The 17,583-nt window shown below is 41.8% G+C and overlaps 1 protein-coding gene across 1 annotated transcript; it reads right to left on the bottom strand.

Moving 5' to 3' along the window:
* Positions 1 to 1,732, bottom strand: cmklr1 (chemokine-like receptor 1). The gene is made up of 2 exons (XM_077522263.1): positions 1,672 to 1,732; positions 1 to 1,597 (listed from the first exon to the last, which is right to left on the bottom strand). Exon 2 carries the CDS (start codon positions 1,568 to 1,570, stop codon positions 536 to 538), a length of 1,035 nt encoding a protein of 344 aa, XP_077378389.1. The 5' UTR covers positions 1,571 to 1,597; positions 1,672 to 1,732; the 3' UTR covers positions 1 to 535.
* Between the last annotated feature and the right edge of the window lie 15,851 nt (positions 1,733 to 17,583).

The following is a 17,583-nucleotide window of genomic DNA, read 5'->3' as shown; positions in this document are numbered from 1 at the left end:
TGAAGTGAACGTCAGGATTGCTGATTGCGTGTTGTAGTGCACACAAACACGCAATTGATGCTCAGATTGTCGTCGTGTAAAACACTGAATTCAAAGTTTGTGTATGTTGGACAATATTAAAGGAGAAGTCAAACCTCCCCCCTTTTTTTTTTTTGACAATAACATGTTTTATGCAGCCCCACTGGTCTAACTATGGTGTTGTGGTTAATATTGTGTGATCGTAGAATATGCGTTAAGCAGCAAAATCCAGCAGTTTTTATCCATCACAGGGGGAAGCCATTTTTCCACTTGCTGTCGACTTAGGATGACATCAATGCAACAACCAATCACAGCCTGAGCCATGAGCAACACTGATGTCGTCTTCAGTTGACAGCAAGTGGCAAAATGGCCGCCCCCCGAGATGGATAAAAATGGCTGGATTTTGCTTCATTACTCATATTCCACAAATGTAATATTAATCAAAATGTCATGATTGGACCAGTGAGGTCACATAGAACATATTATTGTCGAGAAATGTTTCGGGTTGACGTCTGCTTTAAATGTGTGTGGACGCCCTGCCGTCGACGGAGCTGGACCTGGACAGGTAGCGGCTGGTGGTGCGACCGTCATCTCCCATGGCGTTCTCCATCTTTGACAGCAAGGAGCTCTTGCACCTTTGCTGGAAGTCATTTCCCATGAACACGTAGAGCACCGGGTTGAGGAAACTGTTGGCCGCCGCCAGGCACGTTCCCACCTGCTGTCCGACGGTCAAGACGGAACGGTTGTAGTGTTGGTGGTTGATCTCAAGCAGGATGAACACGTGGTAGGGCAGCCAGCAGACGAAGAACGTAACGATGAGCGCCGTCATGACTTTGAAAGGTTTGGACGATTTGGTCATCCGGTTGTTGCAAAGTCTCAGGATGATGAGCGAGTAGCAAAAGCTGATGACGGCGAAAGGCACGGCAAAGCCTGCCACAAAGCGGCTGACGACGGTGATTTGATGACTGTGTTGGTGCAACGTGTAGTTGTTGTAGCAAACGTTCTTGCCCATTTGATTCTGAACGTCACGGAAGACGGCAGACGGAAGGCTGAGCCCGATGGCGAGGAGCCAAGCCAGGATGACGACAAGCGACGCCTTTCGTACCGTGCGGTGATTCTGCGCCCAGACGGGAAAGATGACGGACGCGCAGCGGTCGACGCTGATGATGACCAGGAGGAAGATGCTGCTGAACATGTTGAGGAACAACACGGAGGTGGCCAACTTGCACAGGAAGAGTCCGAAGATCCACTTCTCCATGGCCATGTTGGTGATTATGAAGGGCAGAAAGGTGCAGAAGACAAAGTCGGAGATGGCCAGGCTCAGGTACCACGTGGTGTTGACCGTCTTCTTCATCTTGAAGCCGGCGATCCAGATGACCAACGCGTTGCCGCAGAAGCCCAGCAGACAAATGAGTGCGCTGATCACCAGCAGGGAAACGCAAAGGGCTTTGCTCATGCAGGTCGATTTGTGCTGAAGCACAGTTTCCTCATGTGGCATCAGGCCTTCCTCATAAGTGTAGTTGCCGAAGTCTTCGTAAGTAAATTCATCCATTTTCTCTCGACACAAGAAATGAGATGACTGCGGGGAAAGGGGGAGAAGCATATGAGGAAATCTAATCTGACAGCCGAAAATGTTGGAGTCGGGGCACAAACCTGCCGCTGCTGTTGACTTGATGCTGTCCAGAGACGAGTGTCAGCAGAGTTGTGCCGGTTCCTTCATGTTATAGCGCAATGAGCAATCAGCTGACCAGGAAGTTTCTCAACACCATCACCAGTGCCTGAACACTTTCAGTACTGCTATTTGACGTCAACATTTGAAATGACTCCCAGAAATCTATTAATGGAGAGACACAAACAAGCAATTTACAAGTCAATTTTCCATCATTTTCACAACAAACAAATACCATAAACCGAACTACTGTCACCAAAAATTCCCCCCCCCCTCCTCTTGTGAACATGAAATGTATGAAATATTCACCCGTGCTGCTGTCAGAGTTTTGGGAGATGGCTCTGATGTTTAGGGAATTGGATGCTTCTGTGTTGTGTGCCAGAGGCCTCTTGTCAGCCACACGTGTTTGTTCAAAGCTGACAGAAGAAGACTGCGCATGGGAGCACCGTGCTCAGAAAACCAGAAAGCGTCGAGTGGCTTCAAAATAAACCTAGCTTTTCAACACATTTACACACGTGGCCAAAACTGTAGTGGAGTTATTATCCATCCACCGAGTTGCTGAATTATTACCCACCCAGATGATGTCTATGCTTCCTTCTACTCTTATCCTCGTGACAGGTGTGCTGGAGCCTATCCGACAGTTGCACAAGAGGCGCTTGTACATCCTGGGTTGATTGCCAGCCAGCTAGTTGGCATCATGAAGCATTGGCAAGCAGCACCCCCACAATTAAGTTGCCAAATGTTCATTTTTATAATCGAGGGGTGTTTTTTTTTTTTTTTTTTAAGTCACTAACAGTGAGATAAAGATTAAAAAATAATAATAATAAAAGTTAAGATTGTTAACAGTGCTTGCTAGCTTATTATCATGCTAACTCAGTCCTCACTGTTTCTCTTCTTTAAGATAATTACAAAAGGTAATTCTGATGAAAATGTATTGATGTCTTTACCCCTCAGAGAAAATTCCATCAGCCACCACTGGATTAGTGTAATAGTTGTTGACAAGAACGCTCAACTTATCGGCAGAATGTGCCCGCTGCTTCCCCCATGACTTATTGCTCCTCAGTTCCATTTGCTCTGACGCCAACACTGAAGGAGATGAAACATAGTCTGGAAAAGACACCCTTCCAAACAAGAAGTTGGCCAAAAATACCTGTTGACGTGTGCCTAAATCTCATTGCAACAATCGTTTCATTGCGGTGATTGCCTCAAGTTATTTGAATTTTAGTCTGGAAATCATTCAAAACATTTCTGACAATCCGCCAAACTCTTGTCGTTATTAGACAAGCTGCTTCTAATGTTTCTATTACTCTTATTGATTGAGATATTTGTTCCTGAAGGCAGCATGGAACCAAGTTGGATTGGCTTTTTCCTTCGTTTACAAGAAATGCATGCATGTCTGTTACAGACCGGTCCACTAAAATTATAGACAAGTAAAGATGGTGTGTGGAGTTGCCATGGTAATAACTGAGAAACTATTCTCTTTCTTATAACCGGCCCTTCCAGTGATTCAGAGGTTGTTATTTAAAGGGAAAATTGCCGCTATGTTTCTTCAAGCTTTTTACTCAGCTCTGCCTTTTTCAGTTTGAGTATTTTGTATTTCTCTTTACCTGTACTAGGCTGTAATTGCATAAAATGTCACTCAAACTCATAGCGCTGATGCTGTTGTCTTTGAGGCAATAATAGGTATACAGGACAAATATATACAGTCTTCATACTGCATCATTTGCACACCAACTCAATTTGTTTTCATACAGTTTATAGAGTTGCAAGGAAAAAGTATGTGAACATTTGGAAATGAACTATATTTCTGTATAAACTGGTCAAATGTGATCTGGTCTTCATCTGTCACAACAATGAATAACCACAGTCTGTTTTAACTACGTATATGATATCACATGCTTTTATTGAATACACCATAGAAATATTAACAGTGCAATGTGGGGAAAAGTATTTGAACCCAGAAGCGAATGAATTCTCAAAGAGCTCATTGAAGTCAGGAGTCAGCCAAACTCGAGTCCGTTCAGTGAGACCTGCTTGGAGGTGTTGAGTTGTCTTGACCTATAAAAAACAGACCAGTTTGGAATTTTCTATTCTCAAGAAGAAGAAAACATCTCACGTATACTAACAAGTAAAAATTGTTAACTTGCATGAAGCAGGAAAGAGTCACAAAAGTATTTCTTTTTTTAAGCCTTGATGTTCAGAAGCCAAGGGTGTCTATAAAAACCCAACCGTATAAACTATGGTGAAGGCAGCATCATGGCTTCGGAGGAATGTTTTGTATTTCATCATCAGCCAAAAAAAAACTAAAGCTTAGCAAGACATTTTGCAGGAGAACTTTAAGACCATCTGCCTGTCACGTGAAGATAGAAGATGCAAAATGACAAAGGACAGAAGTAAATCAAGTAACATCTTCAACAGAAACAAGGCACGGTGACTGAGGTACACCATCTGGACTGGCCCGGCCATGGTATGACCTTAAGAGATCGATCGATTCACCCCAGACATCCCGGGAATATTGCTGGACTGCTATGTGAAGAAGAATGGTCTAAAATTCCTCCCGACCTTGTGCAGGTCTGACCTACAACTATAGGAAGTGTTTGTTGGAGGTTATTGCTACCAAACAGTGGCTCAAGCAGTTGTTAAATCCAGAGATTCGGCCACATTTTCCACCCGACACTGTCACCTCTGTCAACAGCAAGTGGCAAAAATGGCCTCCACCTGAGATGGACAAAAACAGGTGGATTTTGCTGATGAACTGATTTTCCACAAATGCAGAATACAACGTTTAGACAAGTGGAACTACATATTATTGTGAAGAAAAATTAGGTTGACCCATTAAAACTCATATGCTGCCAGCCAATTTCACAGAAACAATCCCGTTCGCTCCCGCCGGCTGTTTTACTGGATTTGGACTGATTTTGCAAGGCCCACAGAATATTGTGTTCTATTGCTATAAAAACATGGAACCTATCGAAAGAAAGATTAAAGTCTCTTCTTCCTTCAGAAAAAAAGTATATTTCTATTTGTTTCCGTTTTGCAGAAATTAACATTGGAATATAGCTAAGTTTAATTCATTTTTACAAATCACAAATTTAGAATTGTGAGTATTTGAGTTTTTCCCCAACATGGCCCTGGTTGATCTCCTTTGCAGTGTTGCCACCTGCTGGCCGTTTGTGTAATAACTACCATTTCTGCAAGCGTTCTTTGCAGTTGAGCCTTCTGTATGCTCTAGTATAAAAATATATATTAAAAAAAAACGTATAAATACGTCTTTGGCAAACTTAAAACATAAAAAAAAAAACCACACACACACGCAACGTATTTATAAGTTATTGGGAGCAAATGAGTTAAGTTCCATTCCCCACTTGAACCTCTACTAATGAATCATCTCTTTCTTCGCCCGCCATCGGTTCAGTCGTGAGCAAATCCTCTTCACAAGCATCCCTTAGGGGGGAGAGTGACCTTCGATTTGATCATAATGAGATGATTTGGTGGCAAGCGCCGTGTCACAAAGTGTCACGTTGCATTCAAGTCACACAAAATTAGAATCCTGGTCTCCTAGGAGACTGATGAAGCGTCTAATGGAATTGATGTTGACAAATCCTCCAGCATTTGAATGGGCGCAGTATTCCTTGCATCCTGTTTCTTCAAAGAAATTGACAGAAACACTTCATGCCGCTGTTTGCGAGTGTAGCTGCTGTTGCAACACGCTTTTTAGGAGCCTGCTCCTCTGGTGGCTTAGTGGTTACTTTATTTCTGCTTGAATCACAGAGGTTGTGTGGTCGTACTGAGTGGTAATTGTTAAGACAGATTCAGCCATCCACAATGTTTTTGGCTTCCCCCGAACACGAGGATGTAGCAGTCAGGACATCTGCAAGGAGAAGAAGCGCAGACGACAAAGTTCTGCCATTTCTAAACGGTTCTGATGAGTAAAATGTGTACTGACAGTCGGTTCCCGATTGCACCCCTCCCCATGACGAATAAAGGAGATGGATTAACATCAAGAGATTTTCATTTTAAGATAACATGATGGATGGGAAAACAATATTTCCACATACATTTTAGTCATGAACATAAACCCCAGGCTCTCATCTGCTTAATAATTTAAATTACCCGAGTGAAAATACAAGATCTAATATAGATAAATGAGAAAAAAGGCTACTCTAATAGATACTATTTGTCTTTTTGCTGACATTCATACTCTCCATAAAGTGTACTTTTATTGGTGTGTATGTGTGCGTGTGTTTCGGTGTGTGCGCTTGCATATTCATAATTTATCCTCAGTCCAAATGTGATAAACATTTTATGAAGACTTTCTTTTGCATAGAAAAGGTATTTTCACACCCCATACAATTCATGCTTGATGAGCTACTAGAGAAATGAGTCGATCCTTTCCCATGGATGCCCCATCGCCGCATCGTTACACTTTCTACGATTGCTGCAGTGAACTTTGATGCTTACTTTCAGAAAGAGTGAATTAGTAGACCAATGGATGGATGGGATATACAGAAATATTGGGATTTAATTTTTGTTTTTATTATTCCCTGTGGGGATCATTCAAAAATGAAAATCGTTTTTCCACATGTATTAAGTTTAAAGAAGTTCAGTTCAGAATTCTGTGATGGATGAACTTCACCATTTACATTTTTTTTTTTTTTTTTTTTAAATAGGCACATTGAAGGAACAAAACAAGCAACATAAATGGGGGGGGGAACAAGGCAGGCAGTAAATCAAATGTAATCAAAATAGCCAAGAATTGTTGCTGGATGTGAGTGTTGGTGTGCGGTAAACAAACACATTACTGCTTAATGCCAGGCATTTTTTTTTTTGCATGCAAAATGCAGTCAAAGTGTTTATGTGGTTGGAGCATCAGATTGAATGCTTTGGCTGCGGCCGGCATGTGCAGCTGGCTCGCCGCAGATCAATGTGCAATAACAAAGTCATGTAAATATGAAACCGCATGTCTCTTGGGATGTCATGATAACAAAATATCTGTTGGAATTGTACATGTACTCCTCTTTTGAAGCATGACCTTGCGCATCGAAAAAGATACTTTTGAGCCATCGCTTTTGTGAGTGGCTGGAGTGGGCTGGACTGGAGGACAAGCGGTAAACACAGACGTGCGCGGGATATGAGCACTGCCACTTGATACTATTACCTCCACCAAGGAGTGAATGTATAACCTGAGAAGTGGGCTATTGTCCAAGGAGGAAACATTTGATGTTGGAGCACATCTGGATGCCAGTGCAGATCCAGTACTTGTGAAAGCTCAGATGGCTCCTTTATGGCAGCTGAGCATTCACTAACACATTTTGATTTTGAAGAAGAGGACGCTCGGCCGACTTCGAGATACACAAATAATGATACAGAAAGTTTGCTCAAAGATGTCATACATTACAACTATTAACATATTCCTGCTCACTTCTCAAGTCTTACTTGGAAAATGAATAAATAACGACATAATCTGACTAAGCCAAACTGTAGTTGCTATTAAAGGCAACTTTCATTCATTTAATTAATGAATTTCATATTTTTGATTTGGTTGAAAAAGAACAATAAATCAAGTCATTATTTCAAGAACAAAGTTGAGCCTTGATTGAAATCAAAAAGAGTAACAGCAACCTTTTTTTTTTTTTTTTTTTTTTTTATGGGGGTCTTGAACATATTTTATTGCCAATATTCGGGTTTTAAAAGGGTTATTGCCTGCATGTAAACGTAGTCTTTGTTGTTACTTGGCTGTTGGCCTAACATGAATTGAGTTTGCAAGCTTGGCCATAAGATCGAAGAAACAAACTGTCCCAGGTTAGCTTAGTGCTAGCTAGCTACTATGTTTGACAGGTCCGGATAGATTTAAAACTTTACTAAAAGCAAAAGCATCCTGGAGGTTAAAGTAAGTCATTTTTAAACTTGAAAGGGAAACCTTTCCGGAGGTTGTTGCGGAGGTGTTAGCACGTTAGCCCCATACAGTATGTGCACTCCAATATTCAAAAAATTGAATATGAGGCTTGGGAAAGCACTGTGGACAATATATATTGTAGGTAAGGCATTATATAAGTGCACTCCATTTCCCATTATGATCAAATTGGATTTTTTTTTCTTTTTTTAGTCTCTTGATTTTTCGGCAAAAGTACAAGTTAGTAAAACACATTTCAAAGGATTCAGGATTCGGAGGCTAAACAGTAAATGAATATTCAAAAGTGGATTTGGGGTAGGCTATGAGTCCAGGCTATCCACACACAAAAAAAGACACTTTAATTGTGACAATTTGTAAGTCTTGTTTATTGTGCTAGGTAGCTGAGACAAAAGCAACAATGCACTTATTTCGTTTTGTAGTTATTTTATCAATACTTTCAGCGTGTTGTCATGACAGAAAGAGAAAATGATCGAGAAACTCTCAGAGCTCAAAGCTTAGTGCATGTTGCGTAAATAAGAAATATGTTCCCCTTATGCGGTTTTGCCTTGATTGGTATGATGAAGAGGCAATTTCAGGATACCTTCATGCATGTAAATCGCAAGCTATGTGCAGCTCTGTGGTAAATTGGGAAATATTTACTTGTATTCGATGTGCCTACTTGACCCACTTAGATAAATTTCAACTAAATCACTTTCACTGCAGAGACCTGCCGGTGCCCTGCAGATTAGATTTGCTAATGAAGATTGAGGTTATAAATAACCAACATAACCAGGCCTTTCTCTGGGAAATGCTCTGCGGTCCCTCAGAGGAAATGTCGATTCCTTTGTTATGTTTCAGAAGATGCTCCTCGGTGCAGTAAAGAATATTTCTTGAAAAACACTTCAATGGCGAAGGCATGCACTTGTGTATTGACAGCATGCGCGTATGGCGTGTCATGTGACACAGTCTTTGGTTGATTTGCTTTCCTCAGCAATGAAACGGAGATGCGCATTGATCCTTCATCAATCCTTCTTGCCATTCATGAAGAGCCTTAAGTCCGGCGTGCCGCAGGCCTCCTGAATGCTTTCCTCGACAGGCAAATTCTCAATCCCGCTTAAGTGCCCTCCAGACAGTAGATCTGCTCTCAGCTGTGGTTTGAAGTCTAACCATCGGATTTGTAAGGAACCTTTACATATCAAATGTTCCTACAATGTTATTCTCCTCCTGTTGGTTCTGCTGAGTAAAGTGTGATTTGACTAGATCACGCATGAAGTTGTTTGAAGTTAAATTCATTTTCCCGCGGCACAGAAAACAATCTGCGGCGCTAGATTCATTTCATCAGAATCAAAATGCAACTAGCTGAATCCGCAATTAGTTTTCAGCTTGAGATATTGTATCCGTAGGCTAAGACTTTGGTCATTTATCTGGAGTTTTTCTTTGATCAAGTTGCTTTGTGCTCAAATTGTTCTCCAGAGACCGTTTCCTATAAACTTTGAAGTACTACAAACATATAAATGATCGTTTTAGAATTTAGCAAATCAAGTTAAACATGAAAAACATTTTGTGGACTATAACAAGCGCATGAAATCTCAACCGAAGCTCAGTTGCATTTTATACGGTTTGTGAATTCCATTTAGACCGCTGTCCATTCTCCTTTAGAGGCATTAAGCCAATAAAAGGTCTCTTCCACTGAACAATGATTCTCTTGTTCACTGACTCTTAAAACGGAACATTTGATGGGGAAGCAAATTGACAATGTTTTCTCTCGATGGTCGGCCACCCTGAAAAGTGCTCATCCAACTTGCTCCCATGCAAGTGACCCACCAATCCTTCACACGTTGTGCTCATTTACAGGCTGTGACACAGTTAAACTGTCCATGTCGATTATATGGGCATCTGAGAGTGATGTAGCAGTAAAACTTGATGCTTTGTCCTCGAAGAACAGCTCACCCCGTTTGCTTTCAAGAGTCAAATGCTGATTGGCGGCTTGAGACATTTTCAGGAAATGAAAGTATTCAATTTTTTATTTCCCTCGACATGACGACTGTATCTGAATGTCGGTTCCGTGGCAACTCCATGGTCATGGTTTACAGTCATAATATTACTAATCCAGTTACTCAGCTCCATTGGGTGCTCACCGCTCACAAATAGCACAACCCATCCATGCGCTGACTTCACACTTCAAACAAGGTCTCCTCGAGCTTCCAGTCAGAGCACAGAATAACTGCATAACTCATTTCAAAACGTGTCCTCATTTCGGAAACTTCCCCAGAGGAAAAAAACATCTACGGGCCAATCAGCGAGTGTGTTTTTTCTGGTTTTTAAAGCTGCCATCAACTGGCGGCTAGTAACATGCATGATAGCGGCAGCAATCACGAGGACCTCGAGGTCCTCGGCAGTATTGGGTTCCGCTCTTTCCAAGCCCGAATGGCGTTTACATTGAATTTCAAGCAACATGAGCGAGCGCCATCACTGCATTTACACTATGTCATCTGCTTGAAGCCCATTTGATAGATTACAGAGGTGCAGGGACGTGCCAGTCAAAGCAATAATCTGCTTACCTAAACCCCACCTCTACGATACTGATTAAAATGGGCCGAGGTTTTAACATCACATGAGATGCGTTTGAAGTGTTGAACTGCAGAACGCAGCATCAGAATGTGCTGTGACCTCAATATCGCTAACTGCAGGGTATTGTTTTGAAAAGTCTTGTCGGTGATTGACAGCCAAGCTTACAATTATCCGCCTTCTGAAAGACCAGACAAATGTCAAAATGTATTTGCATGCTCACGTCTCTGCACTCATGTCTGACTGTCTAATTAGAGTCTTTCATCAACAAGCAAGTAGAAAAGTCGATGCTTGATCCCCTCTGACTGCGCAAATATTGATTTCCTCTGAGTATGACGTGAGTGGAAATCCTGCTAATTTGCCGTGGAAATATTAGCCAGCCAATAATTATTGGCCTCAAACTGTTGCTTCCGTGTCTGTTACAAAACTGAAGAAAGTGTTTTTTGTTTTTTTGAAATATTTCTCCAATGTGTCTCTATGCTTAAGGAACAGCTGTTTTTATTAGTATTTTATATTTAGAACAGGAATTCAAGGAGGCATGTAAAAGACAAGACATAATAAAATAATCATTTATTGATCTCCAGAGAGGAAATGCAATGTATTTGGCCAGTTACATGCAAGAAATATTCAGACCCTTTTATTCCCCAAAACCTGACTAGTGACCAATAATAAGTATTTTTCTGAATACACGGATAGGCACAATTTAGTATTTAGCCCACTTTTGATTAAATTCAGCTGTCAATGGCGTCTACAAGATCATTTGCTGCAACAAATAAGGAAAAGAATTTGCTGCTACCATATACTTAGCATATAAGCGAACCATTTTTCTACTATAAGTGGATGAAATAATACCCATATCCATCCATTTTGGATACAGCTCCAGTCAGAGTCACAAAAATGGGTTATGAGCTGATAGTCAAACACAGGCCACTTGCGCCTAAATTCGTATTTGCACATTTGTGTACCATTTAACCACTGAGTTCTGAATCAACTCAAATGGGCTACTAATTGGACTTCTGTGAAAAAAAACACGTCATAGTCCAAAAAATAATAGCCTAATGGTTAATCGAGTATAGTCTACTTATATATACCAAATTGGCTGATATGCTAAATCTAACGTCAACCTACAGAAAGAAAAGGTTTTGCTTTTTGGTTTAAAATAACTTACTTTAACCTCCAGGACCCTGTGCCATCCATCCACTTGGAGTTTTGACACTTTCAGTAAAGTTTTAAATCCGTCCGTGTCGTCCATCCATGTTGTTTTACCAACCAGCTAGCAAGCGCTAAGCTAAGCTAGGACGGTTCGTCTCTCTAGTCCAGTATTCAATTACAAACTCAAGTACAAACTCTCTTTGTGCTAGGATGATGTCAGATGCCAACAGTGAAGTAACGACAAAGGTGCCTAGATGGGCTTTTTGACTAATTGCCTAACAGTTTAATATAATGCTCATTAGCTGGCTAAATAAGCAGCACTTCCGGGTGTCGGGTCTCGAAGAGCGCGTTTCGTTTATGCTGAGCACTCCCCACATATGTTCATAACATCACATGCGTTGCCATTCAAACATTCCTGTGATACTAGTACACACGACAATATGCTCAAATTTATTCCTGCTCAAATCTGACAATTCTGATTTGGCATTCGTTGTACTGGCTGATTCGCGTCACCACTGATTCGGGCACAGCCCAAGTAATGACAAACGCTCACAATCACATCTCTGGGGGGGAAATTTTCATAAAAAGGTCAGCGCTAATATTTGAACCAAGAAACTCTTAACTGTGAGGCAGACGTGCTATCCACAAATAATTATAATAGAGTTTAAATAAAAGGCAACTAAGTTATAGTCTTGTTTATTTGTACTTTTGCGCCCATGTCAATATTGGGCAACCGTGGCCAAAAAAAGGCAGACAATCTAACAGGATTAGTGCTGGCTGCCTGCCAGCTTGAATGCTATCACGAACCAGCATGACTTCATTGGAAACTTTTCTTATTTACAGACTCTGATTCATCCAAATAAAGAATGGCAGAGGTGGTGTATAAACATGGATCTGTTGCTTCATACTGCCGAGGAGTACACAACTTGTTCTCGAGTTTGGATTTGTCCATTTATACGAAGGCAGCTGTTGCAACCACTGAAAGAAATTTGAGAGCTATCAGGGTTACTGGATGAAAACTGTACAGTGAAATATGGTGTATGTATGAACTTGAAAGCGCTGATAGTGGTCATAAGGACATGAACCGTACTGAAGAAGGAGAGCATGTGATTCAGCGAGAGTGAGAAGAAAAGAAGTAAAAATGTAGAGCTTTAAAAGGCAGCCTGTTACTTTCACTGAGCTGCCCCCGCTGACCTCTTTTTAAAGAAGACTCCAACTCAAAAGCGGCGCTCAGGCCGCATGGGGCCCTGTGTACTTCTGGACTCCCCCAGTAGGGAAAAAAAAAAAAAAAAAAGAGAGAGAGAGAGCGAGAGAAGCAACAGGGAAAAAAGAGCTGCAGAATAACAAACATGTGCTAGTGTTCCAATAATTATTAAAACTTCCTCCAGAAAATTGTGTCGCATTGGGAATTGAAAAATATAAATACGACTGTTGCTGTGGAAAAATCTTTATGGAGAGATATCTTTGGACACAACATAATGTATTCTTCAGCCATCCAAACAGGCAGAAGGATGTCATGGTACCTACAGTAAAAACAGTTACCATACTACCGCCAAAAGTACATAAACAGTGAGGCCAATATCTTTTTACTGTATCTTTTATTTCCATGCATCAACCAGTCCAGGGTGTAGTCTATCTTTGGGCCGTGTTAGCTTGGATAGGTTCCAGCTCCCCATGATCCTGATCATGTATAAATCAAATGAGTGGATGGATTTCCACGAGGTATTTACATCTGGATCTGATCCATAACTTTGAAGAAGATAGCACAATTTCTTTCTTCCATAACTTTTCACGTAGGCCAAAATATTGGAACGTGACTCACAGATGATTTGTTTCCCAGATGTATCCTCCATCCATCCATTTTCTTGACCGCTTATTCCTCACAAGGGTCGCGGGGGTGCTGGAACCTATCTCAGCTGGCTCTGGGCAGTGGGCGGGGGAGAACCCTGGACTGGTTGCCAACCAATCGCAGGGCACACAGAGACCAACAACCATCCACACTCACAAGCACACCGACGGGACAATTGGGAGCGCCCAATCAACCTGCCATGCATGTCTTTGGAATGTGGGAGGAGACTGGAGTACCCGGAGAAGACCCACGCGGGCACGGGGAGAACATGCAAACTCCACCCAGGAATGCCAGACCATAAATGCTGAAGGTGACATTTACACTTTCAACAATTTGGGTCTGCCCATAAATAATTCATTGAAACTAGTAAGAGAACTAAATGAAAACCAGAGCGCAGTCCATGGGTGGTTAACAAGCAAATGGGAAGTTGAAAGGAATACAAGACTTATGAAAAACTAACCAGCTATTCTGTGAATTGGTTCATTTCAACTCTTCCCTGAAAAAAAATTGTCAATTTTTGTTGAGCGATTATGATTTTATGGCACTTTTTATGAATATTTGTGCATGAAGTTTACAGTATTAGCCATGTTTGAGCAGTCACGTGATCATCGTCAAGTATCGGTGTGTAAAATACACATTGAATGCCAATAACAACAAAGGCACTCACGAGGCATTATTGCGTCTCACGCCGGACATCAAAGGTGGAATTCCGCTCTACAGCAAAGAAGCACTACAGCCACAGAGGACTCTCAAAAGAACGCACGGATGAAAGTGGCCGATAAGAACTCAACTCATTCAGCCAGCCGCCTCAGAGCAATTTGGAGTTGGGGACCGCCTACAAGTTGCATGTTTCAGAGGCTCAAATTACCAGTCAAGTCACCATTGACATTGTTCACTCTGGAAATGTAAGTTGAGGACAGTCCCAAACCTGGACGGTAAACATCCGGGTGACTTCACTCTGCTAGGCCCGCTGCTAAGCAACTTTAGCCCATATTAGGAGAGGCCTCCCCCCACCGCCCCACCCCCACAAAAAGTGACATGAAACATAACGTGCTGAGGATTTTACTCTGAACAGAATTGTCGTAGTCTTTGGGATAGAAGAAAGTCTTTTTGGTGCCCATTACGTCAGCATTCAAGTGAATGACGGCAGCTGTCGTTTACGCACAGGATATGTTATCACAGGCACGTGACCAGGATAACGTTGCACACGGTATGTTTTTTGTTTTTTTAATACTTAAATCAGCGTCAAAGAAAATTCAGGGAATAAGATATTTGCACTTTTATTCTTTATACACAATGCCTAGTCCAATACTGGAAAATTAGTTATTAGTGGTTCATTCTTTTAAGGAAACAGTGAAATCAATCAAACATTTGCTAAACCCATTATAAACATTTGAAATGTACTGAAGACGAGACAAACCACTACAAAGTAGCAGATGTTGACCAGGTACATGAAGGATTAAAACAACAGCTGATGACAAAAATATTTTGAGAGCTTAACGAAATATCCTTAAACAACTGTTAGCTACATCAGGAACAAACTCGGGAGAGGAAAGATATCCCAATCAGAAGAAGCAGAAGACTTCATCACCTGCTCTGCAGAGGCACACGCCGCAAGACGCAAAGCGCTCATTTGCGAGAAGAATCTGAAGGTCAGGCTGGAATTTACCAAAAAAACACAAAGACAACAAAGGGACCAAGTTTTATGGAATGATGAAGCAGAGATGAACCTTTATCAAAGTGATGAAAAGGCTAAAGCTTGGAGAAGGATAAGATCTGCTCATAAAATCTTATCTGGGAACCCGAGTGGAGGTGATGTCAAGGCTTGGGCTCACTAATCTTCATTGAGTCTCGAGAGACATTTTGTCTGTCAATTTTGGAAAAAAGTTGCAAACAAACCGATTGAAAGGTCCTTGATCGTGACGCAAGACGATGCAAAAATAATAAATGACGTCATCAATCGACTAGACTGGCTTCGTCGAGCTCCAGACACTATAGGACATGCATTTTACATGCTAAAGAGGAGACTGAAGGGACCAATCCACAAAATCAGTAACAACTGAAAGAGGCTGTGGTGAAAAAGTGGAAAAGCGTCGCAAAAGAATGCCAAAATTGTGGCGTAATGAATCTTATTCACTTTTGTCAATTTCAATATGACCCATTGCAATGCTTATGCACTCCTGCTAATTGGCCATTTCGGTACACAAAATGCTATCGTTTAAATTGTGTATCAGATGAAGATGTAAAGAGCTGAAATAAAAGATCATTTGATGTCCAAACCCAAATATCTTTCTGTTTTTGTGTTTTGTTTTGTTTTTTTGTCTTCAGCTGCCTCCCTTGTGTGGATGGGAGGAGCCTCCCTCACACACGTGAGCTCTTTGACAATCAGACATGTTTGTAAAGGAGAAGGCAATTCCATGTTTTTTTCTTTGCAATAATATGTTCTATGTGCCCCCACTAGTCTAAACATGGCATTCTGATTAATATTGCGCTTGTGGAATATGAATTAAGCAACAAAATCCACCCGTTTTCATCCATCCCAGACGGCAGCCATTTTGCCACTTGCTGTCGACTGAAAACGACATTACAGTTGCTCAGAGCTCAGGTAACATCCAATCACGGCTCAGTTTACAAATGTCACATGACCAAACTCAGAAAACAGGTGAGTTGCGATTAGTCGTTCCCTGAGCAACTGTGATGTCATTTTTAGTCGACGGCAAGTGACAATATGGCCACCTCTGAGATGGATTTTGTTGCTTAATTCATATTCCACAAGCACAATATTCAGCAAAATGTCATGTTTTGGGGGAGAATAGAACAGGTTGTAAAGTTTTTTTTTTACTTGACTTCTCTTTAAGAACAGGACAAACGTGAGATTGGCACCTGTATTATTACCTCCCCGCCACCAGTGTATTAATATAAATGTGCTTGTTTGCTTCATATCGTTTGTACTCCAGCTTTTCCTACCCTCCTTTTCACTTGCTTTTAAGTTCCTTTTATCTTCCCAGGTCCTTATAAACTTTTATTGATTCTTTCTCAACTTGTGAAGTTAAGATGATGTTCCTTTCGTGGTACGAGTTCTAATGAGATTCTTGACTTGAAATATTGGATTCTTAGTTTGACTTTATGACATCTATCTACTGCTGTGTCGTGTACATTGTGATGAAAAGCGGCGGGTCTGCTCTGTGCCTGTGAACGCGTGCAGTTGTGTTGAGAGACATTAATGAAGCTCTGGCACCTACAATTTGTCATGGCACGGCACAGCAGGACTTGCAAATGCAACCCTGAGGGGAACGAAAGCTGCCACAGGCTATTTGTTTTTGTTTTATAGGTTGAAGTGCAGCCTCCAGATGGGATCCTCGGATAATTACCATATGGGCTCACAATATTTGATCAGATGTTGCTGGCATTTGATGCTTCCGAAGCGCAAACCGGCAAGTGGCGGCCGTGTAAGCGTGTCTGGGCCGCACATTGAAGCTTGTGAACCGTGACACTATGATTAGAAGAGCGACTCGGCTTGCGCTTCCGCTGCTGACGGGAATCGGGACGGAGCGCGAGGTGTGGAAGTTGTCTCATGAAATCATGCATGCGTGCTGTAAAAAATGGGGAATTGTGGAAAGGACGGCACAAGCCGCTTTAACAGCCATTTCCCAATGGATTAAAACCAAATACTCCTTTTAACTCGGTCACCTTTGATTTTTGTGAAGTCCTCTGCACGTTACCAAAGAAACCAAACAAATGGTCCAAAGAGTCATCTTTTGGTAGGTGAAGAAAATAACGAGCCGCCTAGTGTTGCTGAATCATGGCTGTGTGCTGGAATTGGTTCATTTGACAGAGCTGGCGGCTCGCACGCCCACTCCACTGGAAGGCAGTGAGATAATAAGTGAAACAGCAAGAAGTGTCTGAGGGAGGATCCTGCTAATGGTATGGCCCCTCTGTGGAGACCTCATTATCTCTGTCTATCCCTTTTCTGCACATTATTTGCTCACCTGTTGGCCCTGCTTGGGCCCTTGGGCAGGGAACCGGCCGGCGGCACCTGATGGAAAACTTGAAACCGGCCCCCAGAGACTTTGCCTTTAATGTGACTTCTGCTACAGCTGAAAAACAAGCAAACGTGTCAACACAGAAAGAAAACAGCCCCAACGTGACAACGTCTGCCGCTCTTTTGTAGCAGTGCAAATTAAATATTTCCCGGAGACGCTCGCGCGCGCGCAAATCCTCTTTGTTCAAACATTCCGAATTGGTGAAACGTCTCCCTTTGGGGGGCCTGCGATGATGAGAGTGAGGCGGCGGACAGAAAGCAGCATAAAGTGAATGAATCATGTGCAGTTTCTCCAGACCGTAGGCGAGAAGCCACAAGGAAAAAAAAAAAAGACACAACGCAATCTTCATCCCAGCACAACCTTCCAGTCAAATTAATTATCCATAATCCTT

Source organism: Festucalex cinctus, chromosome 5 (genome assembly GCF_051991245.1).
Source record: "Festucalex cinctus isolate MCC-2025b chromosome 5, RoL_Fcin_1.0, whole genome shotgun sequence".
NCBI lineage: Eukaryota > Metazoa > Chordata > Actinopteri > Syngnathiformes > Syngnathidae > Festucalex > Festucalex cinctus.
Note: the sequence above shows the minus strand (reverse complement) of the source record. Positions and strands in the feature narration are given on the sequence as shown.